The 25,311-nt window shown below is 63.9% G+C and overlaps 1 protein-coding gene across 3 annotated transcripts in view; it reads right to left on the bottom strand.

The window, feature by feature from the left end:
• Positions 1-2,425: 2,425 nt before the first annotated feature.
• HIP1R (huntingtin interacting protein 1 related) overlaps positions 2,426-25,311 on the bottom strand; it is a 27,775-nt gene continuing 4,889 nt past the window's right edge. The window contains exons 2-32 of one of the 3 annotated variants that reach the window (XM_032431274.1): positions 16,326-16,389; positions 15,542-15,684; positions 15,222-15,278; positions 13,989-14,069; positions 13,513-13,589; positions 13,210-13,271; positions 11,320-11,460; positions 10,332-10,389; positions 10,158-10,233; positions 9,857-9,997; positions 9,688-9,749; positions 9,540-9,612; positions 9,271-9,454; positions 9,097-9,185; positions 8,885-9,001; positions 8,684-8,785; positions 8,214-8,408; positions 7,342-7,489; positions 7,105-7,191; positions 6,711-6,818; positions 6,423-6,559; positions 6,064-6,174; positions 5,682-5,740; positions 5,429-5,459; positions 5,287-5,349; positions 4,825-4,925; positions 4,599-4,704; positions 4,352-4,475; positions 4,207-4,268; positions 3,911-4,117; positions 2,426-3,663 (exon numbers count right to left, since the gene is read on the bottom strand). In XM_032431274.1, the coding sequence (XP_032287165.1) occupies positions 3,616-3,663; positions 3,911-4,117; positions 4,207-4,268; positions 4,352-4,475; positions 4,599-4,704; positions 4,825-4,925; positions 5,287-5,349; positions 5,429-5,459; positions 5,682-5,740; positions 6,064-6,174; positions 6,423-6,559; positions 6,711-6,818; positions 7,105-7,191; positions 7,342-7,489; positions 8,214-8,408; positions 8,684-8,785; positions 8,885-9,001; positions 9,097-9,185; positions 9,271-9,454; positions 9,540-9,612; positions 9,688-9,749; positions 9,857-9,997; positions 10,158-10,233; positions 10,332-10,389; positions 11,320-11,460; positions 13,210-13,271; positions 13,513-13,589; positions 13,989-14,069; positions 15,222-15,278; positions 15,542-15,684; positions 16,326-16,389 (3,114 nt within the window). In that variant the 3' untranslated portion in view covers positions 2,426-3,615. Of the gene's footprint in view, positions 3,664-3,910; positions 4,118-4,206; positions 4,269-4,351; positions 4,476-4,598; positions 4,705-4,810; positions 4,926-5,286; positions 5,350-5,428; positions 5,460-5,681; positions 5,741-6,063; positions 6,175-6,422; positions 6,560-6,710; positions 6,819-7,104; positions 7,192-7,341; positions 7,490-8,213; positions 8,409-8,683; positions 8,786-8,884; positions 9,002-9,096; positions 9,186-9,270; positions 9,455-9,539; positions 9,613-9,687; positions 9,750-9,856; positions 9,998-10,157; positions 10,234-10,331; positions 10,390-11,319; positions 11,461-12,227; positions 12,321-13,209; positions 13,272-13,512; positions 13,590-13,988; positions 14,070-15,221; positions 15,279-15,541; positions 15,685-16,325; positions 16,390-25,311 lie in introns of those variants that run through there. The other 2 variants (XM_032431275.1, XM_032431276.1) reach the window with 2 other exon arrangements.

Raw genomic sequence — 25,311 nt, 5'->3', positions numbered from 1 at the left:
CCAGGCTGGGCAGGCGGAGGGGTAGCTCCTGTAAGCGGCTTTATGTTCCCAGAGGGGCTTGTTCGTTGTGTCACCGGCGGAAGCAGCCTGTCCCCCCCCCCCCCCCCCGTGGACCAAGATCCTTGTAGCCAATCTTCTCTTCTGCTGGGGCCTCCGGGCAGGAGGGGGACGAGGGACTCGAGCAGCATCTCAGCTGGGGCCGGAGCCAGCCAGCACCAGGATCCTCGGAGGGTGCCGACAAACACGGATGTGCTGGCCGCACCCCCGGCTCTTCCTGGCCCTGTAGGGTCGCACCGGCCCAGGTGACAGTTGAGACAGCACGCAGGGGGTCGGTCCCAGCAGGCCAGGGCCGAGGCCACCATGCTCTGTCTTCAGCTGCCCTGGGCGTGAACACCCCTGTACCATCACTGTTTGTAACGCTGGGGGGGACGGTTTACTGCCCTGCCACTCCGTTCTGGGAAGCTTGAGATCGGTGCTCCCGCCATCCCTCCACCACCCACCCCGAGGTCGGGGGATGCCCACAACCTGTGCAGGGCGTAGCCAAACGTGTGAGCTCAGTGTGCGTGTGGGGAAGGGGCTGCCGGGCTGGCCTCGTGTCCCTCCAGGGCCATGCCCTGAGCCGGGGCTGTAAAGCTGGAGGACCCTTTTTAATAAAGAGAGAATTAACGACGGTCCTGTCATTTCTGTACCTGGGGATGTTCATGGCGTGTTTGGTTCTAGATGCTCAGTGATCAGAGTTCCAAGAGGGAAGCTCACTTGTGTCTGTCGCAGTTGAGAAGCCACCCAAGATGGCTGAGGTGTCTGCCTTGCCGGGGGCCCCTGGCACTGTTTGAGCCTTTTGTGCTGCTGCCCAGATTCTCCTGGCCAGGAGTAAAGGGCAGAAGGGTGGGAGAGCGTGTCCCCAGGGTTGCAGCTGCCCCCCGGCCTCTGGGTTCGGCCTCTCTGGCTCTGTCCTCCGTGGCCCCAGCACGGAACTGCGCTGCTGAGGGAAACGCAGGCCCTTGTCTGTTTCGAGTAATGACAGAACCGAGTGGGTGACCTTGTTCTGGAGCCGAGACAACCCCCTCCCCGCCTGACGGTCCCAGGTGGAGTTGGGTGCTGGGAGAGGGACCCGCCAGGGCTGCACCCCGGGAGGGCCTTTCCTCACTGCGTTGGCCGGAACAGGAGCGCCAAGACCAGTCCCGCGTGAGCCTCCCTGTTGCAGCCTCCAGCTGGGCTGCCAGTCCGTGCCCGTCCCCGCACAGGGCGGACGTGCTAGGGACACGGCTGGGGTGGTCCTGGGAGGAAGAGGCAGGCTTCTCCCGAGAAATCCGTTTGCTTTTTTGAGAATTTGTGTCTGATAGTTGCTCTTTCCCCAGGGGCTGCTTAGGAAGCTTCCGGCCCCATCTGTGGCCTCCCGTGGGGGCGCCTGGTAGACGGGGCTGTGCTTTTGGGGGCGTCTCAGCAGCCCAGCCTTGTCCGATCGTCGCCTCCCCCCTCCAAGCCCCTGTGCTTGGGAGCAGGTCAGGGAGGCGCGGTGGGGGGTGGGCGCGCAGAGCTCAGACCCCGAGGCTTCCGGGTAAAGGTTTGCTCGTGGACCACTTAACGTCAGTCGGGCTGACACTGCTCTGGATCGGCTGTAGTCCAGGCAGGGCAGTTTTCACGGGTTTGTATTTGGTGGAGCCGAGCATCTGCTTTTAACGTCTTTTCTGCAGCCGTTTTCCCTTACAAATGAGAACCAGACAGCGGTTCCATCTGACAGCCCCACCCACACTTCCCGACCAGCCTGGAGCGAGTGAGGCAGGGGCCCATTTCACCCTTTGGGAAAGCCGGGCTCAGGGAGTGCGACTCTTGTCTGAGGCCACGTGTCTTTCTCGGACCTGCACCGTGTCTGTTTGCACAAATGCCGGTGACCTGCGGGGGAGGGGGGCACGCAAGGCAAGCCTGCCCGGCCGGGTGCCATCTGCACCCCCGGGGAAGGCGGGGGCCTGCACAGTCAGAGGCCGGTCAGGTTCATCGGAGGGAAGGCTGGGTGTGGCCGCGCCGGCAAGTCCCACCAGCGAGGGGTCTGGGTCACCACCACTGAGCCCCACCAGGGGCCATTCTTAACTGCAAGGACTCCGTGGTCACTCCTCCCCTTCCCAAAGCAGTGTGGTTTCTGAGCGGGCTGGGGGAGCGGGGACAGGAACCCAGGGGGCTTGGGCAGAGCGTGGGGGCCAGGGTGGGAAGCCCCAAGCCATGACTCACCACACCGGCGTCCGTCCCAGGGCCTCAAGTCCCAAAGCTCCCAGGACACAGGCCAGGGCACTTCTCGGCAGAAGCAGCTCTAGCCAGCTCTTCTGTGGTTCCAAGCGCTCCATCCCCTGCAGAAGCTAAGTGGTCCCCTACCCCGTGTCGCACGTCCCGGCCCCGGAGAAATGAACAGCCCAGGCGCGGCCCCTCTGGCAACAGTCCAAGTTCATTTTATTGCCAATCTGACTCTTCCAACAAGGTAATACTAAGGGCAAAGCAGAAGAGCTGGTCCTTTTACTCCTCTCCAGACCGGGGTTGGGACCGGACCATCGTGGGATGGGGAAGTTTGCGGGGCCCAAGCTGCTGGTCCTTTCCTCCCAACGCCTCCCTGGCGTCGGGCTGGGGGCTCCAGGAACACAGGTTCTTGCAAATCCTCCAAATGGGGCCAGGCAGGCCAAGGGGGGAGCGGGGCTGCCGGGTGGCCCCCTCCCTGGGGGGGGAGGGCACAAGGTGCCCTGGGCCTGGCGGAGGGCAGGCAGGCGTCCTAGTTCCCGGGCTTCTGGTGGCTGAGCTGGGGAGGGCTTGCGGAGGGCTTGCGGAGGGCTTGGGGAGGGCAGACCGGACCGAGTGAGGGGAGGGTGGGGTGGAGAGGGGGTGGGCGATGGGAAACACGTGGAATAGGGCCTCCAGGGCAGGAACAGTGAGCAGGGGCATGAAAACCAGGAAAGAGGAGGGTCGCCCCAGATGGGAGCAGAGACTCTGGGAATGACAGCAGGCCAGCACCTGTGCCCACCAGCTGGGGGCTCTGGCCGCTGCCCCCAGACTAAGGGCACATCCTCTGTGCTCCCCTCACCGAGGCCTCAGAGGGAGGCCCAAGGAGCCTGGGCAGTACCCCGGCCCCCTCTAGAGCGGTCTGCTTTGCCTGAGACCAGCCCGGGCCCGTCTCCATGGAATCCGTGCCCCAAGAAGGCTACAACTAGGTGACATCTTGCCTACGACCCTGGTAGCCAGCAAGGACTGGTTTTTCAGACCTTGAGTTCAAAAGGCAGGGAGGTCCTGCCCAAACACCCTCTCCGGGGGCCCTGCTTCCCAGGGTGAATCCAAACTCATGAAGGAAAGCTCTAACTCAGATTACAAATGTTCCATATATTTGTTGCAGGCCTGTGGCTCAGACCTGCTAGGTTCTGGCTGTTCTCACCGGTGCCCGTTGCAGATAGACTCATGTCCAGGAGAACCGCCCCGATCCCTGATCCTTTGGGTTCAGCCAGGGCTGGGGGCCTCGGGGACACCGACCCTGGCCGTGGGGCTGGGGGCTGCACCCCTTGGAGGCTCCTGAGCCAAGTCGGGGCAGCCACACAAGGCCCAGGCCTGCTCACTAGCCTCCCCAGCGGACCCTCCAGGAGCCTAGTAGTTGACGAGCTGAGCTGGGTAGACACCATCCTTTTTGTCAAGCTGCAGGAGGCAAAGGGGAGGGGCTCAGTGGACATGGCCAGGCCCCCAGACACCCTACTTGGCCCCCTACATCCTTTCCTGGAGCCAGCCTCCCAGCCTCCCTCCTCCCGTTGCCCACCATCCTCCCCCTGTTGCTGCCAGTCAGAGGTTCCCGACTTTCCCAAGGCCCTATGCCCTGCAGACTGGGGTGCAGAGACAGGGACAGCACCCCCAGGACCCCTCCGGCCCCAGCACTGACGCCTGGCACCTGGTGGTCCTGCCGGGGGGCCACACTGGGCTTCTGGGCCAGAGGCGGCTTCTTGGAGGCCCCGCTGCGGGCGGCAGCGCTTGGTCGGCCGAGCTCCTCCACACCGGGCGTCCCCACGGCCCCAGCCAGCATGTAGTGTCGCTTCCGCAGCATCCCCAGCCGCACGCGCTCGGCCTCCAGCGTCTTCTCCAGCTCCAGGACGCGGACCTGCAGCCCGCATGCCGCTCAGGATGGCCTCGGGACCTGGGCCGCCCACCCGCCCAGAGCTCGGCCCTCCAAGAGGAGCTGCTGCTCACCTGGGTCTCCATCTCCTCCTTCTTCAGCTTGATGAGGGACAGGCCAGAGAAGTCCATGGTGTCTGTGGCCAGAGCAGGGTGGGGGCGGGGGGTGAGCGTCCGTGCGCCTGCCCCCACCCCAGCTGCTAGCAGGGCCCACGCTCACCTCGTTCTTCGATCTGCTCCTGGCCGGACTTGGTGGAGGCCACCACGTTGGCGGCCATCTCGTTGACGCTGCGGGAGCACTCCTGGAGCCGGCTCAGGTGGGGGCTGTGCTTGTCCGCCTTCACCTGGGGCAGTGCGGGGGGTCAGGCTCAGCTCCCCCGCACGGGGGCTTCCCGCCGCACGGGGACCTATCGGCCACGGCCCAGAGTTGAGGCTGCGGCGAGAGGCCGCCACGCACCGAGCCTCACCTTGGAGGCTGCCACGAGCTGGGCCGTGCTGGCCGCGATCTCGTGGGAGCAGACGATGAGCTCCTCGTACTTGCCCGTGTGCAGCACCACCCTGTCCGCCGACTCCCTGCGGACAGAGCCGGGCAGGGCCTGGGTCTCCAACCCCGTGGACCCCGGGCCACCCCACGCTCCCTCCCCAGACCCTGAGCACCACACGCCCTGCTGCCCCCCACCTGGGGCGACATACACCAGCTGCGTGGCTCCCCAGCCCACGGCCTTGGAGGCGGAGATGAGGCCTTCAGTCCACCTAGAGTTCTTGGCATAAAACTCCTGCTGCGTGGCTGCCCCCTAGTGGCAACAGGAAGGCAGGGCAGGGGGGACCAGTCAGTGATGTCACAGGTGGCAAGGGATCCCCATGGGGTCCCTCTGCCTTCACCTCCGCCACGAGGGGACATCCGGGGGCCGGGGGGGATGCAGGTGTGAATCCTGGGCACGTTGTGTGCATTCTCGGGGGGGGGGTCCTCATCACTGCACAGGGCAGGTAGCTCTTGCCCAGAGAGGCCCTGAGGTCCACCGAAGCCAAGGGGGTTGTGGTCTGGGATGAAGAGGGCTCGGAGGTCACACGCCTCTCAGGAGCCCGGCCCTCGCTGGCCCGGCGGTGTGGCCCAGCCTGGGACGCCCGGTCAGACCAGTGGGTGGCCCCACTCACCCTGCCGCTCTCCACGATTTCCTTCTGTAGGCTGGTGGATGTTGTCACCAAGAGCCGGATGGCCTGCCAAGACCAGAACACAGGTCACTCTTGGGCTGGCCTTCCCAGGTGCACGGTCCAGCCTAGGGTCCCAGCCACTCACCTTCATCAGATCTGTGCAGGAATTGAGGATCCTGAGGGGAGCAGATGGGGGGGGGAGAGAGAAGAATCTTCAGTGTGGCCCCAGGGAGTCTGCCCTCTGGTGAATGACTACTACCGGGCCTGGGGTGCTCAGTGGGGGGGGGGGGGCCGGGAGGGGGTGCCTACTTGTTTCCAGGCCCTGCTGGAGAGCTAAGCAGGCAGGACAGCACACCCTGGACTCTGCGGGGGCTAGGGGGGCCATGAGCAGGGCTCACCTTTCATTCACCTCCAGCTTCACCCCAGAGCTGGCATGGCGGGCCTGGTTCATCATGTCCTACACCAGTGACAGAGCTGTGAGCAGGCTGGGAGGAGAGCAGTGCGGGAGAAAGAGGGGTGCAGAGCTGGACCAGCCCCCCCCTCAAAACAGCCACTGAGCCAGGGAGGAGGGAGGGGAAGAGGCTGGAGGGAGACAGGGCAGGGGGTATGGGGTGGGGGGAAGGGTGCGGCCAAGGCACCCTCCCAGCTGTGAGCGGCAGAGGCCGCCTACCCCCTGCGCAGGAGCAAGGGGTGCACAGGTGGGCGGAGCCTGCATTCAGCCCAGCTCCGCCCCCAGAGCTCCTGCAGGACCTGAAAGAGCCCCTGCGCCCCAGGCGTCACCTCGATCCTCCGCACAGCATCTTCGATGGCTGCAGACGTGGCCGCCATCTCCTTGTCCACCATGGCCCCAAGCTCCTCCTGACGCACATCCAGGCTCTTGGGCTTCAGCTCCTGGGGCAGAGGGCACGGGGGAGATGGGCGGACTCCCCCCAGGAGTCTGGGAGAGGCTGGGGCAGCAGCACCGGGGGGGGGGGGGGCCGTCCCCGCCCTGTGTCCTCCAGCTGCCGGCTCTGCACACGAGCCCCCATTCAGCCCAAACTAAAGGGAGGTGCAGGGAAATTGAGGACCCAAGCCTCAGCCCAGTGCCATCACCCCTCCAGACCCCAGCCCACGCTCCGTGCCATGGCTGCGTCCCTCACCTGGCCCAGCCGCAGGACGCCCTGCAGGGGGATCCGCACCAGGCTGGGCTGGGCCTGGTGCAGAGTCTGCTGCTCTTGCAGCTGCCCCATGAGCTCCAGAGCGCGGGCCCCACACTCCCTGCAGGTGTCGACCAGGCCTGGGGGGAGAGGTCCGTCAGGGCGCTGGCACTGGGGAGCCCTGGCAGCGGCCCCGCCGTGAGTCTGGCGCCAGGACCCGTGTGTAGGCCCCGACCTTCCCTGGGGTCCACTGTGGGCGCCGTGGGTGAGTCAAACCTGGGGCCCACTTACGGTCCGCGGGGTCAGTAGGGGCCAGATGGGAGGTGGCACCGCCGTTGACAATGGTGTCTGCAGCCAGGTAGGAGAACTGGGTCAGGGCTGCCACCAGCGCGGAGGCGTCTGCGGGAAGGAGCAACAAAACCCAACACCACTGCCGCAGAGCAAGGGCCGGGGCCTACAGCGGGCTGCTCGGGTCCTCCGCCCCGAAGCCCACTGGGCGCCAGGGCCCCCGTGTATGGATGGGAGGCAGGCTCGCAGCGGCCAAGGTCAAGCGGCTGGACGGCAGCCACGTCCGAGTGACCCCAGGCCCACAGAGCGGGCAGGACTGGGCTCCTGGTGGGTGTGGTGGGGGGCACGGCCTCCCCAGCGGCAGGGGCAGCCACGGCCAGCCTGCCGCCACGCTTACCTGACCCGGAGACCAGGTACTGGGCATGGCCCTTCTCCAGGGCGCTCACGGCGTCCAGGGCGGCCTGGGCCCTGCTCACCAGGTAGTCTGCAAGCAGGGGAGAAGTGGTGAGGGGCGGAGCCTGCCTGGGACCCCATCGCCCTGCCGCGGGGTCTCTCAGGGTGGGCTGAGCACCCTACCAGGCGAGGAGGAAAGGAAAGGCCCAGACAGCCCGAGCGCCCGCGCCGCGGCCCCCACCTGGGGAGCTGGTGCAGCGCAGGTGCAGGGGGTCGTCGAGCTTGGCCACAGCGTCCTGCAGGATGCGCTCGGCCTCGGCGGCCGTGCCCCGCAGCACCTCGAACTGCTGGTCCAGGAGCCTCCGCCGGAGCTCCTGTTCCTGAGACTCCTGGTGCGAGAGGGGAGAGGCAGCTTAGAGGCCCTGCCCCAGGGTGGGCGCCCGCTGGGACCCGCACGGCGGCCAGAGGACTGAGGAGGGCCGCCGCTCCGCCCCAGGGCTGGGGCCGCTCCTCCGGGGAGCGGGGCGGACGGCTCAGCGACAGACACCCCAGTTAAAGAGTAGGCAAAGGATCTGAACAAACCTTTCTCCCAAGATACACAAAAGGCAACAAGCACACAAAATATTCAGTATCGTTAACCCTTAGGGAAACGCAAGGCAAAACCACCCGCCTCACACCCGCGGGGGGGGCAAAAATAAAAAACCGCAGAGAGCAGCACGCCGTCAGGGATGCGGGGAAAGGGAAACCCGCACACGTTCCCGGCGGCATCACCAACAGCCAGAAAGTAAAAACAAGCCAAATACGCATGGACGGACAGACGGACGGACAGGCTGCGGTCTGTCCCCGTGGTGGGATATTACTGCGCCCCGACGCACGGACGCGCCTGACCGTGTGCGTGTCTGGAGTGGGTCATTCCAGAGACAGAGCGCGGGGAGCAGCCCGGGGGCCGCGGCTGTTGCAGGCGGGTGGGGACAGAGGGGGGCTTAGGGGGTGCAGAGGTTCCTCCCGGAGCAGTCAGAATGTTCTGGAGTATGGGGCGGACGCACAACCGTGTGGACAGCGGCCCTCGCCCTCGGCCGCAGCGCCCCGTGCGGGGTCCCAGCCCGGCGCTACCTTGCCGGCTAGCTGTCCCCGCAGCTCGGCCCTCTCCTGGGAGCTGCGCTGCCGCTCGCTGCTCAGCGCCGCCTCCTTCTCGCGCACGAGGCCCTGGGCCGCCAGCAGGTCCGCGTCCCGCCGCTGCACCGCGCTGCTCAGCGCCGCCTTCTCCGCGCTCAGCGTGTCCAGCCTCGAGCTCAGCTCCGACCCGCTCTGCGAAGCCCCGGCCCATGAGCGGGGCGCCCCCCACCCCGGTCCCCACCCGCGTGCACGGACAACGCCCGAGGGCCCCGTTCTCCTCACTCCCCCCGTGCATGGAGAACGTCCTGCGGCCCCCCGGGCGTGGGTCAGAGCGGCACCCCACCACTGCCAGGGGCCCCTCGGGGCCAAGCCAGTGGCATCGGGGCAGGGCCCCGTTCACGGGGGGAGGAGGGCCCGAGCCCCGTCCCGCTGGCTCCCGCGAGGCGGCCCGCCAACAGCCGCCCTACCTGCTCGGTGCGGGTCAGCGCCTCCTGCGCGCGCGCCAGCTCTCCGGCCTTGGCCTCCAGCTCCTTCCTGAGCTGCTCCAGCAGGTCACTCTGCTCCTCCAGCTGGGACAGGGCAGCGTGTCACGGGGGACGGGGGGCGGGGGCGGGGGCGGGGGCGGGGCCTGGGCGCAGGGGCGGGGCCTGGGCGCGCACGGGACGCACCTTCACCTCTGCCTCCCGTTTCACTTGCTCCATCTGGAAGACGAGCTGCGCCTTCACCCGCGCCACCTCCTCCTGGCTCTGCTGCGTCACCGTCAGCTGCTTGGCCGTGTCCGCGTTCTGCGCGGGCAGGGGACAGACAGACGCCCGCTCCAGCACCGCTGGGGGCCGCACGCAGCGCTGCCCGTGACCAGCCCCGCCCGCGCCCCCCTTACCTTCCGGAGCAGCTCGGCGTGCGTGCCGATGAGCTCGCTGTGCTTCTCCTTGAGCTTGTGGTAGCGCGCCTCGACGGCGCTGGCCTTCTCTGCAGGGGACAGGAGACGCGGTGGTCCCCGCCGCCGCCCCCGCACCCCCCCCCCCGCCCCCCCCGCCCGGCGCCGCTCCCGCACTCTCAGCCTCCTCGCGCAGGCCCTGGTTGCGCTCGCCTTCCCGCTGGGCGGCCTGCAGCTGGGCCAGCTCGTGCCGGAGCTGCTCGTTGTCCACCAGCGCCTTCTGCTTCTGCTTGCGCTGCTCCTCCAGCTCGGCGTCCAGCGCATTCACCTGGCCCTTCAGCTGCGACACGTAGCGCTGGGCCTGCGCAGCAGAGGGGCGGCGTCGTGGGGGCGCTGCCCGCCTGGGGGGAAGGGGGGGCGCCACACAGCCGGGCCCGCGCCCTTACCTCCAGCCTGATCTTCTCCAGCTCCGCGCGGAGCGTCTCCACCTCTCTCTTCAGGGTCTCGATCTGCACGTCCCTGGGGACAGACGGCCTTCAAGTTCCCTGCTGACCACAGCTCGGCCCCCACCGCGGGCAGCGCCCGGGCCCTCACCTATCATCCTTCAAGGAGCCATTGGGGGGTCCAAACGTCTGCTCGAAGAGGTCAGCCACCACCTGCCACAGACACAGTGACCCAGTGCCACCCCCACCCCCGGGGCCTCCAGGCCAGGGGCAGAGGGACGCCCAGTCGCCCTACACCCGATGGGAAGAGGGGGACTCACCGCTGGCTCCCCAGCCGGGGGCCCCGTGCTGATCTCGATGAGATTCTCCGGCTCCTCATCCTCAGGGGCCTCCTCGGGGATCACCACCACCGGCTTGATGTGTTCAGCCAGCGCCGAGGCCCGCAAGAAGTTGGGAGGTCCCTGGGGTGGGGGGGGGGGGTGAGCAATGTGCGGGAGCTGCTCCTGGAGGAAGCCCCCCTCAGTCATCCCCCGAGCCCAGTGGGGCCCCCCCCCAGGTACCCGGGGTCCTCCGAGCGCCCAGAGAGGGAACAAGGCTGCAGCCCAGGGCGACGATGGGTACCTCGGGCAGCCGGGGGATCTGGATGAGCCGCTTGAAGTAGAGCATGTCCGAGGCTCTGCGGAAGAAGTTTCTGAGGCTGCGGGAGCAGAGGACGGGAGGTCACGGGGGAGCCAGGCCCAGCCAGGCAGCCCCGGCTCACGAGGCCCCAGAGCCTCCTCCCTGCCCGGGCCGTACCTGTGAAACTGTTCGTGGAACCGGTCCCTGTGGCCTTGCAGGGTGTCAGCTGGAAGACCTGAGGGAAGGACGTTTGATGGGACTTCCTCTCTGACCCCTGCTCCCGTGCCCACCCTGTTCCGCCACCTTCTAGAAACCATCATAGAGGGGAGTGAGGGGAGGCCCCGGTGGGGGTTCAGCTCTCAATTTTGAGCGAGAGGGAAGGGGCGCGTGACTTGACCATGGCAAACCTAACCTGGGTTCGCCCGCAGGTGCGCTGCGAAGTCGCTTCTGGACTCCAGCCCGGGCGGAGAGCATTCCAACAGCTCCCAACCCCCTCGGCCAGGGCTTCCCAGAGTGGGATGTGGGGACCAAGACCTCCTCAGAGGGTCCACCAGGGCCAATCCCCTTGTGAACACGAAGGGGAGGAGGGGGACACGGGCCCTGTCGGACCTGCTGCGCCAGCCCGAAGGGCATGTAAGGCGCCCTGGCGGCTGAACGCAGACACCCGCTGCCCCCTCCGAGGCCGGGCTTTTTGGGGAAGCACCAACACGGAAACCTACGCCCCTCTCCTCGCTAAATCTTCATGCTGGAAAACAGTAGTTTTCCGTCACAACTACGCTGTTAAGTCCATGGGTAATGAATGTGTTACTGCTACATTTAATAGTAAGTATTGTGGCACCTGGGTGGCTGTTGTTAGGCGTCCGCCTTCAGCTCAGGTCATGATCCCAGGGTCCTGGGATCGAGCCCCGCATTGGGCTCCCCACTCCAAGGGAAGCCTGCTTCTCCCTCTCCCACTCCCCCTGCTTGTGTTCCCTCTCTCGCTGTGTCTCTGTCAAATAAATAAAATCTTTAAAAAAAAAATTAGTTAAGTATTTCTAACACGTCTCGGTTTTCCCCTGTGCTGCGGCAGACATCTAGTGACAGAAGCCGCCCGAACACAGCCCTCTGTGGTTCTGGCTGAACCCTGGGGGGCGGGGGGCTCCGGCGGGGGACCCGGGGGGCTTACAGGCATGCAGCTTGAACATGAGCTTCACAGAATAGTGGTAGAGGTGGCTGCAGTCCTGGATGACCTGGATGAGGGGCGCCAGGCGGCACTGGCCCGAGGACATCTGGGACACAGCAATGGCCGTGTTGAGCTGCCGGAAAACTGCCAACAGAGGTGCAGGGAGGAGCGTGCGCGTGGGGAGCTGCGCAGCCTCGGGGACACACACAGTGGGAACGGTGGCGGAGTGCGGGCCCCGCGTTGTCACCTCGGGGCATCGTGAGAACCACCCCGGGGGGCGGCGGCCCGGTCCCTGCCGTGCCAGTCCCAGCCGGGCAGGACACCTCTGCTCCGGGTCCTTGGACCCCAACACGCTCTCCACTGCTAGGATAGGAGCCCCGGTGCTGTGGCTCCCCCAGACGGAGCCCCAGAGCACCCCCCCAAACTAGGGCCACAGCAGGGTCGGGCAAATAGAACACAGCTTAGCGTGGCCAGCATTTCCCCGACAGCGTCCACACAGCACGCCCGAGCCCAGGGGATCGGGGGACAGGGGGGCTCAGATGGTCCTGTACCCATGGGCCTCAAGCTCACCCTAAAGCTCAGGGAAAGGAGGAGGCTCAAAGCTGTGCAGCCAAGTGCCTCATCTTACGGCCGTGGAGAGAGGGGTCAGCCACATGGCAGCCAGCTCAGGACTCCGTTCTACAAACCCCAAGTGACCCCAAAACCTCACTTGCACCCGGGGTCAACCTCCCCTGTCCCGGACAGTCAAGCCTTTCATCACATCGGCCGAGCGGGAGGGAAAGGGACAAACACGAGGCTGCCCCCACTGCGATTAGCCTCTTCGTCAGGGCAGAGGGCAGACCACACACGACACAGAGGCCAGGACACTGTTCCAGGACGCCGGGCCCCAAGCCCTGGGGTCCTATGCTCACCTGGCCTAGGGCGGCAGGGATGGGGCGGGGCTGAGGAGGAAGAACCAGCGAAGGACAGTCCTTCACCTTTCTAAACCTTAACGTGTCACATCAAGTACGTGTTCCCGTAAAAACTGAAACACACATAAAATGCTATTTCGGGTTTTATACAAGGCAAAGCCGTCCCTTTCTCCGCTGAGGGGCACTGGGGACGGTTCCCGGTTACAACAGCATGGCGGGGAACACCCTGGCACCCTCTCCCCAGGGAGACGCCGGCCTGTGGACATTAGGGGGCCCCTTCTTGCTGCTTCATCAAGACGTCAGTGTCCCCAGGGGCGGGTGCCTGCCTGGGGGTTTTCTCTACCTTCCCTCGTGGGGACGGACGGCCGTGAGAGGCATCGCCCACCTCTGCCGCTCACCGCCTGGCAGCCACGCTCCCAGCAGGACCTGGGCTCCCCTGGGTGCAGCTCTGAGTCCAGACCCCGCTCTCTCTAAGTCCCGATTTTCCCTTAAAAAGGCATTTGCTACTCATTCTCCTACAAAGAGCCTTGAGTCACCCAACAGGCCGTCCTGAAGCTGCCGCCCAGAACAATCACCTCTGTAGCCCCCTGAGATTTCCTGTCCAGCAGCGGCCGGGTCCCTGGGCCGGGAAGTCTGACATGACTCATAGGCCTTTTAACGGCAGGAAACGGGCAAGATGACCCAAACCAGCTCTCTCCTGGGTGGGCTCTGCAGATGCCCGAGGCCAGGGGTGCCTGGCTCAGGAACCTGAGGCGACACTGGGCCCTGGACACACCCCCGGGGCCTGACAGCTGCAGGGGCAGTGACCACCTCTCCCCACGTCCTGGGGACTCCTGGGGTCCCCGTTACCCACTCCTGGCGGGAGGGGGTGTGGACACCCCGGGGTGCAGTTAGCTGGTGGGGCTAACTGGTCATCTGGCTGTGGGCCCTGAGGGATCACACTGGACTCGGGCGGGCCGGGCCTCCTCCTTGGTTGGCTTACCTGATTCAGAAAGCCTCAGCTCACAGTCCATGTAGTCAAACATCTCCACAGTGAGCTGGAAGCTATGAAGGGGAAGATGGGGCGCTGAGCGGAGGGGCGGGGGACTCGCCCCATGAGACCCCCCCCTCAGGTGGGAAGAGGGAGGAGCTCATCCACACACCTCTGCAGAGGGCAGCCATCCTTCAGCCCAAGATGCCCGATTCCAAATAAACCCCAGGCCTTTGATTCAGCCTCAGCTCCCTCAGGAACTGGACCCCTAGCCCCAGCCACCCACCGATGAGCACCCACATGCGTGGGACTCACATGTTGTTGACGTCGGTCCCAGCGGTCTTCTCTAGCACCTCGTCTGTCACCTCCAGGCCCGCGGGAAACTGGGGGTGCTACAATGAGGACACCCCCACTCAGCTGAGGCCCATGCTGGCCCCAGCCCAGAGCTGGTTCTGGCTTCCGAGGACAGGAGACAAGGCTAGAGAAGTCCCCATCTGCCCTGGGCACTGGCTGAGGGGGGCTGCGGGTGACCAGGGAGACCGGGAAGGGAAGAGGGGATGTCCAGCCAGGGCAGGAGACTGCCCAGAGCCAAGGGCAAGGCGGAGACCACCTCCAGCATCGGCGGGAAATGCCCCAAGGTGCGCGGGCTCTCAAAGCGCCCTGGGCACCCCATGTTTCCCCTCAGGTCAAGATCGGGACATGGGGGACCCCACCACCCTGCTTCCCAGGACATCTCAGAGATGAAAGCCCAGGGCCCCTCCCTCCAGCCCCACAACTACCGAGGAAGCTACCTTGAGGTGGAAGGAGATTTTGGTCAGCAAGAGTTTGGTGTAAACGTTCACCAGCTGCCCGTAGCGGTCATGCAAATGTCCCTGCGGAGGGAGCCCAGGGTGAGGGCCTGCCGCCCCCGGAATGCACCCAAAACCCTACAGGGCCTGGCCACGCTCTGGGGCAAGCGAGCACGCAGAGGCGGGAAGGTGCAGGAGGCCAGCTGAGTGTCCTTCCTTCCACCACCACACGGACGGACAGACGTGCACGCACGAGTACCGCTCGGCCTGCCGAAGGACCTCCGCCAACCCTCCTCTTGGTCTCCAGCTCTTTGTTTAATTTTTAAAAATCTTACTCCTAGTCCTTCTTGCCAAAGAAACTCTTGTTGAGAAGAGGGCTCTCTGTCCAGGGCAGCAGGCCAGCTCTGAGCTGGGACACTTCATTAAAATGCTGGTGGCAGCCAGGGAGGCACATTCCGCCGGGGGCATGTACACATCCTCCCAGCTGCCTCCCGGTCACCTCCCCACACCGTGGCCCCTGCGGTCACACCAGCTGGGCCGTGTGCAAACGGCAGCACGGGCACCGTTTTCTTTACCTCGAGGGACATGGTGGGACACGGCCCTTCGCGCCCCGCCCCGCCCGGGCCTCCCTCTGGTCAGTCCGCCCAGCCCACGAGGCCCCAGCAGTACTCCCAGAGGACAAATGCGGCCTGAGGGCCTCCCCCCAACGCCCCAGTTCCCTGAGGGTCTTGCAGTGGATCTTAGCATGCAAGCTCTTGGGACTTTCAAACTTCACTGTGGAGAAGAATCTTCTGGGGAGTTCTTTGAACCCAGTTTCCAATCCTGAGATTCTAAAGCAGCCAGTCTTCGGCGGGGGGGCAAGGAGTCCGCACCTCACCCGGGCTGTAACCGCCAGTCACACACCCAGACTCGGGCGTTGCCACGGTTCCCAACTCCCGGGGACCGCAGGGCTGGTGAGTGTCTGGAGCCGGAGGGCCCACTACTTACGTGACGCTCCCCGAGGCCTTAAAAGCAAGGCCGACATTTCCCTCATGGTGCTCATCTGCCCCCACTGCCCCCCCGGGGAGCACCGTAACTTCTGCTCCGAGGGAAAGGAGGGAAAAGCCCACCTGCGGGGGGCGCCCATTCGCTCAGGCCCCGTGTGTGGGGGCACAGAACCCCGAGCAGGACCGAGGCGGGACTTTCTGGACGGCGCCCGGGCAAGGTGCTCGGCCCGTGCTCGCTCCCCGCACCTACCCACAGATCCCCGATCTCCCGGATGTTGCTCCGATGGCGTTGGCAGTCGTGCAGCACCTGCAGCATGAGGTGGACGAGGAGGAGGATGAAGCCAGCCCTGCCCGGGCAGGGTCCCGACACAGGCACACCCCCCCGCCACCCCCCCGCCCCCGTGCTAGCTGGCCTGCCAAGGGCGGGGAGGGACAGGCAGAAGTGGGGACCATCTCTCATTTCAAAGGGACCCTGCTCTGCCTCCCTGGGGTGCCGGCCTGCTCAGGCAGCAGCGGACGGAGGCCCAGGAGGCCTGCCCCGCCCAGGACCAGCGGACAGCGGCTACTCACATTCGGGTGTCCGTCTCGGAGAACCTTGTGCAGGACGTGGCAGAACTTCCAGCTGAGGATGGAGCTACTGGGAAGTGGCAGACCAATGGCGTAGGACCAGAAGGTGAAGGCGCCCTTCTCGTGGTGAGTGCCCAGAATGATGCCTACCAGGGTCAAGGTCAAGTGCAGGAGGCAGAGACTCAAGTGTGGGGAAGGCTGGGGGGCTCAGCGACTGCAGCTCAGTGATGCAGGGGGAAGGCTGGGGGGCCCGGCGAGTGCAGCTCAGTGATGCAGGGGGAAGGCTGGGGGGCTCGGCAAGTGCAGCTCAGGGATGCAGGGGGAAGGCTGGGGGGCTCGGCGAGTGCAGCTCAGGGATGCAGGGGGAAGGCTGGCCCCTCACCCAAGGCCACCCAGCACCTTCTCCCAACATCCCTCTCCCTCCATGTCTGCCAGAGTTCGCCAAAAGCTATGGTTTTCTGCCAAGGTCAAGAAAATGAGCAAGGTCAAGCCTCAGGAATTTAACCAGGCCCAACAGCCTGAGATGATAAATGGTGTTCCCCAGATGGGATCGAGAATCTGAAAGGAGCAGAGCAAGGCCGCCTCCTTAGGCCTCTGTCTCCGTAAGCGCAGATGTGACAAAGCTCTGGTGGCCGGCCCCCTGCAGCGCCCCCTGCCCTCCAATTCACTTCCCACCAAGTCCATGGTCAGAGACCACGCAGGGCAGACCCACGTCCTCCTCACACTCTCCCCCCCTCCCCGCCCCCACCCAGAGGGACAAGGGCCACCTGGAGGCAAGGAAGGATACGCCGGGCATGCTTCTCCTTCACGGGGGCCTCCTGGGTGTTGATGGCTTTGCTGATGCTGATGGCCTGGGAGGGAAAAGAGGAGGCAGAGTTCAGAGACCCACCAGGCGGACTTCCCCAGAAGGCACACAGGACAGATTCTTCCTGCCAGTCAAAGGCAGGTGTAAAGATACAGAGGAAACAGCTATTTTCGCAACCTGAGCGAACCAGAGCAATGAAGATTTTTTTTTTAATTAATTTATTTGAGAGAGAGCATGAGCGGGGGGAAGGTGCAGAGGGACAGGGAGAAGCAGGCTCCCCGCCGAGCAGGGAGCCCGACATGGGACTCAATCCCAGGACCCTGGGATCATGACCTGAGCCAAAGGCAGACGCTTAACCACCTGAGTCACCCAGGTGCCCCTGAAGACTTTTCTTTCACTTGATATGTGCAGCCCAAACTGAGCCAATAGCTGATGCCAAAAAGCCACTGGGAGCCTTCAGGGGGCTGGGAAAGAAGGACAGAAGCTGGCTGGTGGCTGCAGGAGGCCACCTCTGGTGGGACACCTGCATGTGTTTAGCTCACCCCGGGAGGTGAGTCCCCCACCCTGGCCCCAGTGTAGCCTCCATCCCGTCTCTCCTGAGCCCTCATGACACTCCATGAAGACATGTGTCACCCCATGGAGAACCAGGACATACCCAGGTCCTGCGGCCTGTCTGCCAAGCAGGCCACCTCCCTCCTGGGTGAGGAGTCAATACCCACCCTCCCTGAAGCAGAGGGCAATGGTGGCCCGACTGGGGGTGGCGGGAAGCGGAGGGGGGGGGGTCCACCTACCATACTCACTGCTGCCACCTGGGCCCTGAGCAAGCAGCCAACTCATTGGTGGCAGAGGTCCTCACCCACCTCCGCCTGCTGGGATCCGGTCTCTTCCCCTCAGCTCAATGCTCTGCAGTCCCCGGCTTCCTGGATGGGGCTGCCCCCTCACCAAAGGTCCCCGGCCCTTACTGCCACTTCTGGCCCTACTCACCCAGGAACGAGCCAGCCCTGGGCTAAGGTGAGGATGAGTTTTATTTCTCCACCTGTGGGCAAGCAGACAAGCCTCGGTGCACCTGCCTGCTGCGGAGCTGGGACATCAGCGTGTGTGGATGGAGGGGAGCTGCCCATGCCGCTGGTGGGAGGGACGGGCAGGTCCTGGCCAATGCAGACACGACCCCAGCCCAGCCGATACTCCCGTCTCCCACGGGTCCCTCACCAGGGCCCACGCCGGCTTGCCCCCCACCCTAGGCTGTGCTAGGGCCTGTAATGGGCGGAGCAAGGGCTGGGGGTACCATGCACTCCTACCCTGCAGCCCAGGACCTGAGCCTGCAGATCAGCGCCTGGTCAACAGGACACACTTGTACGGTGGCCTGACTCGGGCAAGAATGGGAAGGGGACAGGGCAGAGGGAGCCCCAAGGGGCAGCCCTGGTGCTTGCTTTCCTCTTAGCGTGAAGGCCACCGTGCCCTCCGCCTCCGGCATCTATTCACGGTAACTGCCCAGCCTGGCGAGGAGGCGATTTCACTCACGAACAGGTCTACTATGAACGGACTTTGGGGTTACTTGGCAAAGCTGGGAGACTTCCTCTGTCAATTAAGGCCCCGCGGGGGCCACTCTCCTGGCGTCCCACCCCACGGTCCGGAGAGAAACCCAGACAGGCTCTGGCTTCTCTTATTCCCAAAGCCTCAGCGAGCCAGACCCGGGAGGCTCCCTCGGCCATCTGTTTGCCGACCCTCTGCCAGCACAGCCTCCCTGAGGCCTCAGCGCCCGCCTCTGTTCCAGAAGCATCACTGAGCAGCCGCGGGGAGAGCGGCCGAGCCCAGACCCTACTCGTCCCCGCCCCACGTAATAACCACGCCCCGCCTGGGCAGAGCTCCGTCCACAACAGTGGTGGGGACAGTGACGATCGCCAACTGCCATTTCCTGGGTGGTTACCCCGTGCCAGGCACACGCAACGCGCCCCCAGCCACAGCCCTAGAAAGTGGCCACGAGCCCGCTTTCCGGATGAGAAAACCGAGGTACAGAGAGCTCAGGTGTCCTGTCCGCGCAGCTCCTAAGGGCCAAGGCCGGTCCAGCAGACTGCTGCCATCAGCGCCCCAGGCACCTCCCCCGCTGCAGGCACCGAGCTGGGAGGGGGCAGGCAGAGGGGGCCAGGCCTCCCCCTCTGAGCTGCCCGCTCACACGCCAGGTGTGTCCTGTCTCTGGTGGTGTGTAACTCCATCCCCCAGCTGCCCTGACACCTGAGCCGGCTCTTCTGACGACTGCCACCTGGCCCAGCCTGATCCGGAAGATTCTGGGCAAGAGCAGGGCCCAAGCTACACGTGCAGAACAGGCCCAGGAGGCGGCTGCGGCTGCAGAGATGCGACCGGCAGGCAGAGTCCTGCAGCGAGTCCCGCAGCGGACCCCGGCAAGGGGCTTCGGTACTAACTGCTCGGCCTCCGGCCTCCGGGAGGGGGCCTGCCGCTGCACAGAACAGAGACACGCCCTAAAGGAATGGGGGGCTAGGGCCCAGCAAGGGAGGGGAGTGGTGGGGAAGGCGCCTTTTCCTCTGAGCAGGGAGCGGTGCAAGCAGCCAGGGTTGAGCTGAAGGTGGGGCGCCTGGGGGAGGCCGTCCCCCCCCACCCCAGCCTTCCCTGCAGGTCACTAAGCATGGCCTCTACTTCATCACTGGTCCAAAGGTAGACGGAGCACCCGCTCACTGCTGGGCACCGGACCCTTCCCCACCACCGCTTCTGGGTCTCTGCTTCCCGGTCCCCTTCCTGCTGCCACCCTAGTGCAGTCTCCCCTGATGAACACTTCTCCGTGGACTCGGCGACATGGCACCCCCTGACCCCGAGGTTTTCCTGTTCTGATCCATCCTACCCCAAATGTCAACCCTGTGAGGGAAGTGCTTTTGTGGCTCTGGTCGCTGCTGTCCCCCCAGCCCCTAAATGGTGCCTGGCACATGGAGGGAGGGCCCCGGGGCCCCAGTGAGAGGTGGTGACTTGGGTCCACGGCAGGGTCTGCACATGAGGCTCCCCACCCCCCACCCCCGGCTGCCTGCTCTCTGTGCTGGCTGCAGGAACAGGGCCCCTCCCGGGGCGGGAACACGGCCCCGTTGTGTGCAGGACAGCAGATGTGCGGGTCGGGAAGCCTCATAAGGAGGCACAGTGCTCACACAGAGGGGGTCTGTGCACACTTCACAGGGCCTTGCTCTTCCTACCAAGCACAGCAGCCAAGCCTCGTCCCAGGAGGGGATGTCAGGCCCCGGGGACGCCCTAGCCCGCCCTGAGTGAGCTGCAGGAGTGGGGAGAGCGTCGGGGTTCTGCTCCGTGGTGCTGGAAGGAACCTACGCTGGGTGACTGTGCAGAGCTCGGCATCTAGAGTTTAGCCTCGAGGCAGCTCCAATGATGAGCAACACGGATTCCGTCCACACAGCACGGCGCCCTCAGAATAGGCCGACAGGTGGCTCGGCGGGGAGGGGGCTGAAGGATAAGGCGCAGGCAGAGGGGGGCCCAGCACCATCACGAGGGTGCTTTCCAGCCTGCTGGACTGAAAAAGGGCTTCTTTCGGCCCTGGGACAGCCCCCCAGGCCAGAACTACCCCAGCAGCTCTGACAACAGCCCATTGAATCCCTCACGGCTGGCAGGTCAGTCGCCATGGAGAGAAGCAGCTCTGAGTGGAATGGATTGAGGAGGGGCCTCAGTGTGTGGGTGGAAAACCCAGAGCTGAGAGAAGGTCCTGGGTGGGAGGAAGGACAGGTGGCGACCAGTCTGGGACTCGTCTGCTTATCGGACTCCCAGGGAAGAGGGGAGGCAGCTCCCACTGGACCTTCCAGGGGTTGGGAACGGGGGCCAGGGGGCAGCTCCCCCCACTGCAGGACGGCAGGACAAGAATAATGGGGAGCGCCAGGGCAGCTGGGAGACCCCAGAAATGCCCAGGGGGACTTTGGTGGGAGCTGGACAGTCTGCAGAGACGGGTTTCCTAGACCGGCGACTGTGAGACAGTCAACAGTTTCGTGGGCTTTCAGGCCACTGCTGCCCCTTCTGTGCTGGGAAAAGCCACACCCCAGGCCCTGGGCAGCCACCTCGCCGGCCTCCGAGAGTCTGCACTTTGTTCCACCCGGGGCCTGGGTGGGGAGCGGCCCGACCCTCTGGAGGGCAGAGGTGGGTACAGCACTGGGGCTGGCCAGGGCCCAAGGGACGGGAAGGCTCCAGCTGGCTCCAGCAACGCCATCGGACTCGGCGGCACCGGGAAGCTTCACGCCCCAACAACGGCAAATTAGGCTCCATAACCTGATCGTAAAAGGATTTTTATCAAGTTCAGCCATGGGTCAAGCAGCGTGCTGAGCACTTGACTAGTATTAGCTCATTGAATCTCCGGTCTCCCTAGGAGGAGGCAGATGAGGAAATCGAGGCTCATGGAAGGTAATCACTTGCCCAAGGTCATAATGATGAAATGTTGACCAAGTGCCTGCTCCCTGCCAGGCACTGTTCTAAGGGCTTTGCATATTGACTCGATCCTCCTCCGCCGACAAGGACAGGGAAGCTGCAGGACCAGGCCCAGGCTGCGCGGCTCTGGACACCGTCCTCTCAGCCGCCACTGGGTCCCGGAGGAGGGAGGCTGGGCCGAGGCAGCAGTGCACCAACAGACCTCCTTCTCTGCCCCGCCACGGGAACCCAGCGCCCCCGGGGCCGCTACCGCTCAGGGAGGACCCGGCCCGACTCCAAGTCGGGAAGCACATTCTGGATCAGGGATCTGTTCAGACCTCGGGTAATAACAGCATCGGGGCAGCCCGCGGCTCCCCATTCCCGCGACCAAGGGCATCCGACTCTGGGCTCTGACCTTCATCTCGCTTACCCTGGCTCCCTCCCAGGGCAGCTTCTGTCCTGCAGCCAGGACAAGCGAAGCCCGAGGAGGCCATCCAAGGACCAGGCCGGACAGAGCCACCAATGGCACCCGTCCCCAGATGAGGGACTAGCAGGGACGCACACCAGGAGGCCTCCCAGCAGGTGCTGATGCAGAAAGAGGAGACCCGTGAGGCAGCCAGGCCCGGGCTGGAGCCAGAGCAGGTGGTACCCGAGAGTCTGGGTGCCTGGTGTAGACTCCAGAAGCAGGGCCTCGGGGCGCAGACCTGGTCAGCGAAGCCGGATGACCGAGCCTAGAAGCTGCAGTCAGTAGCTGCCCATATGGCAACGCAGTCCCTGTCCCACTGGCTGTGGGCCTTCACAGAGGGCAAGGGGGGCCCTGGGAAGTTTGGGAAGAGCCACACAGGGAGGGCAGTGGGGGAGGCAACGGTCATGAGGATAGAGCAAGAGTGTGGGCATCTCATGGAGCCACTGCTCCTTGGCCCAACGCTCACCAATACCCGTTCACTGTTCTGGAAACCCACAGCCCTTTGGCAAGGAGCTAAGTGGGTGGAGAGGATACAGCCCCGGCTGTCCTCTGGGAGACCAGATATACAAAAAGACCCCTCTGCCAGGAGCCCCTGCGCCTGGGGACAAAGACAGGTCTTCTCACCTGTCCCATCAGTGATGCTACAGCTCCCCAGCCTGCAGACACCAGTCACCTCATCCCCGATCACTGGGGAGCCTTCGCTTCAGAAACTTCCCCTTTCCAGGCAAGGGCTTCCTCATGTGGGAAGCAGGAATGAAAAACCCCTGGGTCCTCTAGAATGCAAACATGCACGCAGCGTGTCCAAAACACCTCGCTTGGTTCCAGCCACACATTCCTCCCTTTTCTTCCCCATAGGGCAAGTCAGGTCCCACCTCCAGGCCCTGGCCCATCTCCCATGACCAAGCTCTAAACTGAAATGCTCCTTCCCGGAGGGTCTTCCCCAGCCACCCTCCTTGGAGGAGAGCATCCTCTGTTTACATCTCCCAGGACGTTTATGATCTGAAACCATCTTGTTTACCACTTATTCTCAGCTTCTACCTCTGACCCCCAAACAGATGTCCACGGTACAAGGGACCCTGTGAGTCTTCTGCTCCCTGCTGAATCTCCAATCCCCAAACCCGTGCCTGGCAGTCAATAAATCTTTATTGGATGAGTCAGAGTGAACACTTGAATGAACAAAAGCTCTTTCACATATATGTTCTAGTTAAATTCAAGGCAGTGAGTGTCTTTTTTTCCAGCTAATAATTTAGCCACTAGTTACGTAGTAAAAGCAGCTATAAAACATTTTCTATTCTGAAAATCAATCCTGAAATGAATCAGACTTAAGCCTTCTTGTCCTGTTATCACACTTAATAGAGGCACTCAACGGGGACAAAAATGTCCTTCAAAGAGCCGAAGCACAGGGACTGGGCGGAGAGGTGGGTAATTCTGCTTTAGTGTTTCCAAAGTGATGTGTGAAGGACAGAGACACCTCATTCAAAAGCGTCTGCCATCTCACAAGCACTGCTGAAAGCAAACACAGGATTTCTGTAGCTTAGGAGGCGCTGGGATGCGGTCACATGCAAAGCAGGGAGGTGCCCTGCAGCTTGGTGATTCGGCAGATGGGAAGTTGGTGGAGCAGTGCTGGTCCTACCCCGATCTCTCCCCACGCATATGCCCCAGTCCTCACTCAGTCTGGGCCCCGCCATCATGCTGTTTATGCAAACTGGAGGGTCACGTCCACGCCTACACCCCTCTAGCAGCCAGGCAGGAGAGCGCCAGGGAAGGATCCTCCCTCTCACCGGGATGCAGCTAACACGGGGCAGCCTGACCCAAGGCCACTTCTCCCCAGGGATCTGCAGGGGACACTTGAAGAGGAAGATGACACAGCTCAGAGTCCCGCCTCCACAAGCTGCTTCTGAACGGACAGGGAGCCAGCCCGGGTGGTTTTGTTCCTCGGGCCCTGGTGATATCACTCCACAGACCTGTCTGTCCCACAAGCCAGGGGGCTGAGTCACCCCCCCCCCCCCCCCCCCGGGCAGGCGGACATATTGCAGTTCGAGAATTGTGTTTATTTCAACAAGAGGGAAAAAAAAAAAAATCCTGCCTGGACTGAACTTCTCTCCACTGGCTCAGTCTTCCCTGCAGTGGGTGCTGGCGGGGGCGGGGGGGGGGGGTCTCCTAGGCCTCGTCAGGTGGCCGTGTCAAAGAAGGGAGACCCGCTGGCCCCAAGGCATCCACGCAGTGAGTGTGTCCCCCGAGCCATGTGCTCCGAGGGGCTAGGACATAAGAGGAGCCAATAAGATCCCGCCTGAGGATCTTGGGGTTCAGTGAGGAGGACTCCGGGGCTCAGAGGGGGAAGCAATGCAACCCTTTCTCCCGTGTGCAAGCTTACAGCTGCCCACTTCTGCTGAACCAACTGCCACGTACAGGGACCCAGGGACACAGTGTCAATGTCATGAGAACTAGGGAAGTGGAGCAAGGCTTGGGCAGGGGGTAAGGGGTGGATGGCTTCACAAACGAGGTGATACCTGAGTCCACCTGGAAATCAAGTGAAGGGGAAGGGCATGGCCAACAGCGCAGCCCGGCTGGCAAAGGCAGCCCTACTCTTCAGGCCCAGTGTCTCAGGTTAGCAGACTGGGTTTCCCTGAGCCTCAGCCAAACAGGCCTAGACTCCAGAGTTTCCACTGCGAGCTGTGGGAAGGAGCAAACGAGAGCCCAGTTGGGTTTCATTCACAAATGGGCCCAGCCTGGGGCTGGCTGGGACGCTGGGGGGGGGGGGGGGCTGTAACCTGCTGGCTTCCCCCAACCTGGGGGGGGCATCCCTGGAAGCAGGGGCATCCCTGGAAGCAGGGGCCTGCAGTCTCCGAGAAGGGGGAGTGCTTCCAGAGCAGGAAGGGGTTGTCCCCCACTTTCGTGCATCCCCCCCGACCCGTGCTGCAGATCTGCTTCTCTTCCAAACAGCCCTCGCTCCCCCTTACAGACAGCTAAACTAGGGACACAGGGACAGAATCCAACAGGGACACGATTTCGATTTCTTTCAGTCCAACCTGCTTTTCCGTACACAACGAACCACTAACACCCTGTGTTTCCTCTGTACCAGGCAGCCCCACAAATCCTCACAGCCCCCTGGTGACGTGCGCACGATCTGCAGAGGAGTCTGGCTCTGACCTGCGCGGCCAGAGCACCCCTGTCCCCCCACCCCTCTCGCATCTCCTTCATGGATACGGAAACTCCCGGAGAGGACAAGAGTGGTCTTTACCTTCCGGCGGCACAGCCCAGAGCACCAGACCAGCCATGCAATAAACGGTCCTCAGGAACGTGTCACGGGGGCAAACGTACACCGACAACGGGAAGGGAAGGACGAGCAGCCCCATCCCCACCCCAACCTGGACCGACAGGTCACCTGACACCCAGAGAGCAGAGGGAGAATCCGGGGGATTCTGGCTGCCTGGGGAGTCAGGAAGTCAGCTGCCTGCCTGGGCATCACCAAATGGAGGGCGTCCGGCGCCTTGGTGGGAAACGGCAGCGGCCAGGTGGAAAGGGCGCAGCTCACCACCCAGGACCCACCCCAGCTGACCTGGGCCAGGGAGCAGCTCACGGGCAGCTCTGGCGGGGGCAGCATCCTAGGGAGGTTGCGAGCCTGGTTTCTCCTTTGCAGGAAGGCTTGGCTCACCTCTGTTCTCCAACCGGTCTATACCAGCGCCGGGAACCGTGCCTGCATGCGGGGACCTCACGCCCCACCCCACGGCCATGGGGGGACCGGGGGGGGGGAGCTCTGGCTGCCCACCACATGGTTTCGATCTCTTCCCAAACTCGGAGGCGAGGGGAAATTTTTTTGGTGAACACTTGTATGAGGCCCAGAAAAGAGTTGGTGACTTGGGAGCGTTAGAACACCACAGCGTTTAGGGGCGCCTGGGTGGCTCAGTCATTAAGCGTCTGCCTTCAGCTCAGGTCATGATCCCAGGGTCCTGGGATCGAGCCCCGCATCGGGCTCCCTGCTCGGCGGGAAGCCTGCTTCTCCCTCTCCCACTCCCCCGCTTGTGTTCCCTCTCTCTGTGTGTCTCTCTCCGTCAAATAAATAAATAAAATCTCTTTAAAAAAAAAAAAAAAAAAAAAAAA

This window comes from Phoca vitulina, unplaced genomic scaffold (assembly GCF_004348235.1).
Source record: "Phoca vitulina isolate PV1807 unplaced genomic scaffold, GSC_HSeal_1.0 scaffold46, whole genome shotgun sequence".
NCBI classification, from domain to species: domain Eukaryota; kingdom Metazoa; phylum Chordata; class Mammalia; order Carnivora; family Phocidae; genus Phoca; species Phoca vitulina.
Note: the sequence above shows the minus strand (reverse complement) of the source record. Positions and strands in the feature narration are given on the sequence as shown.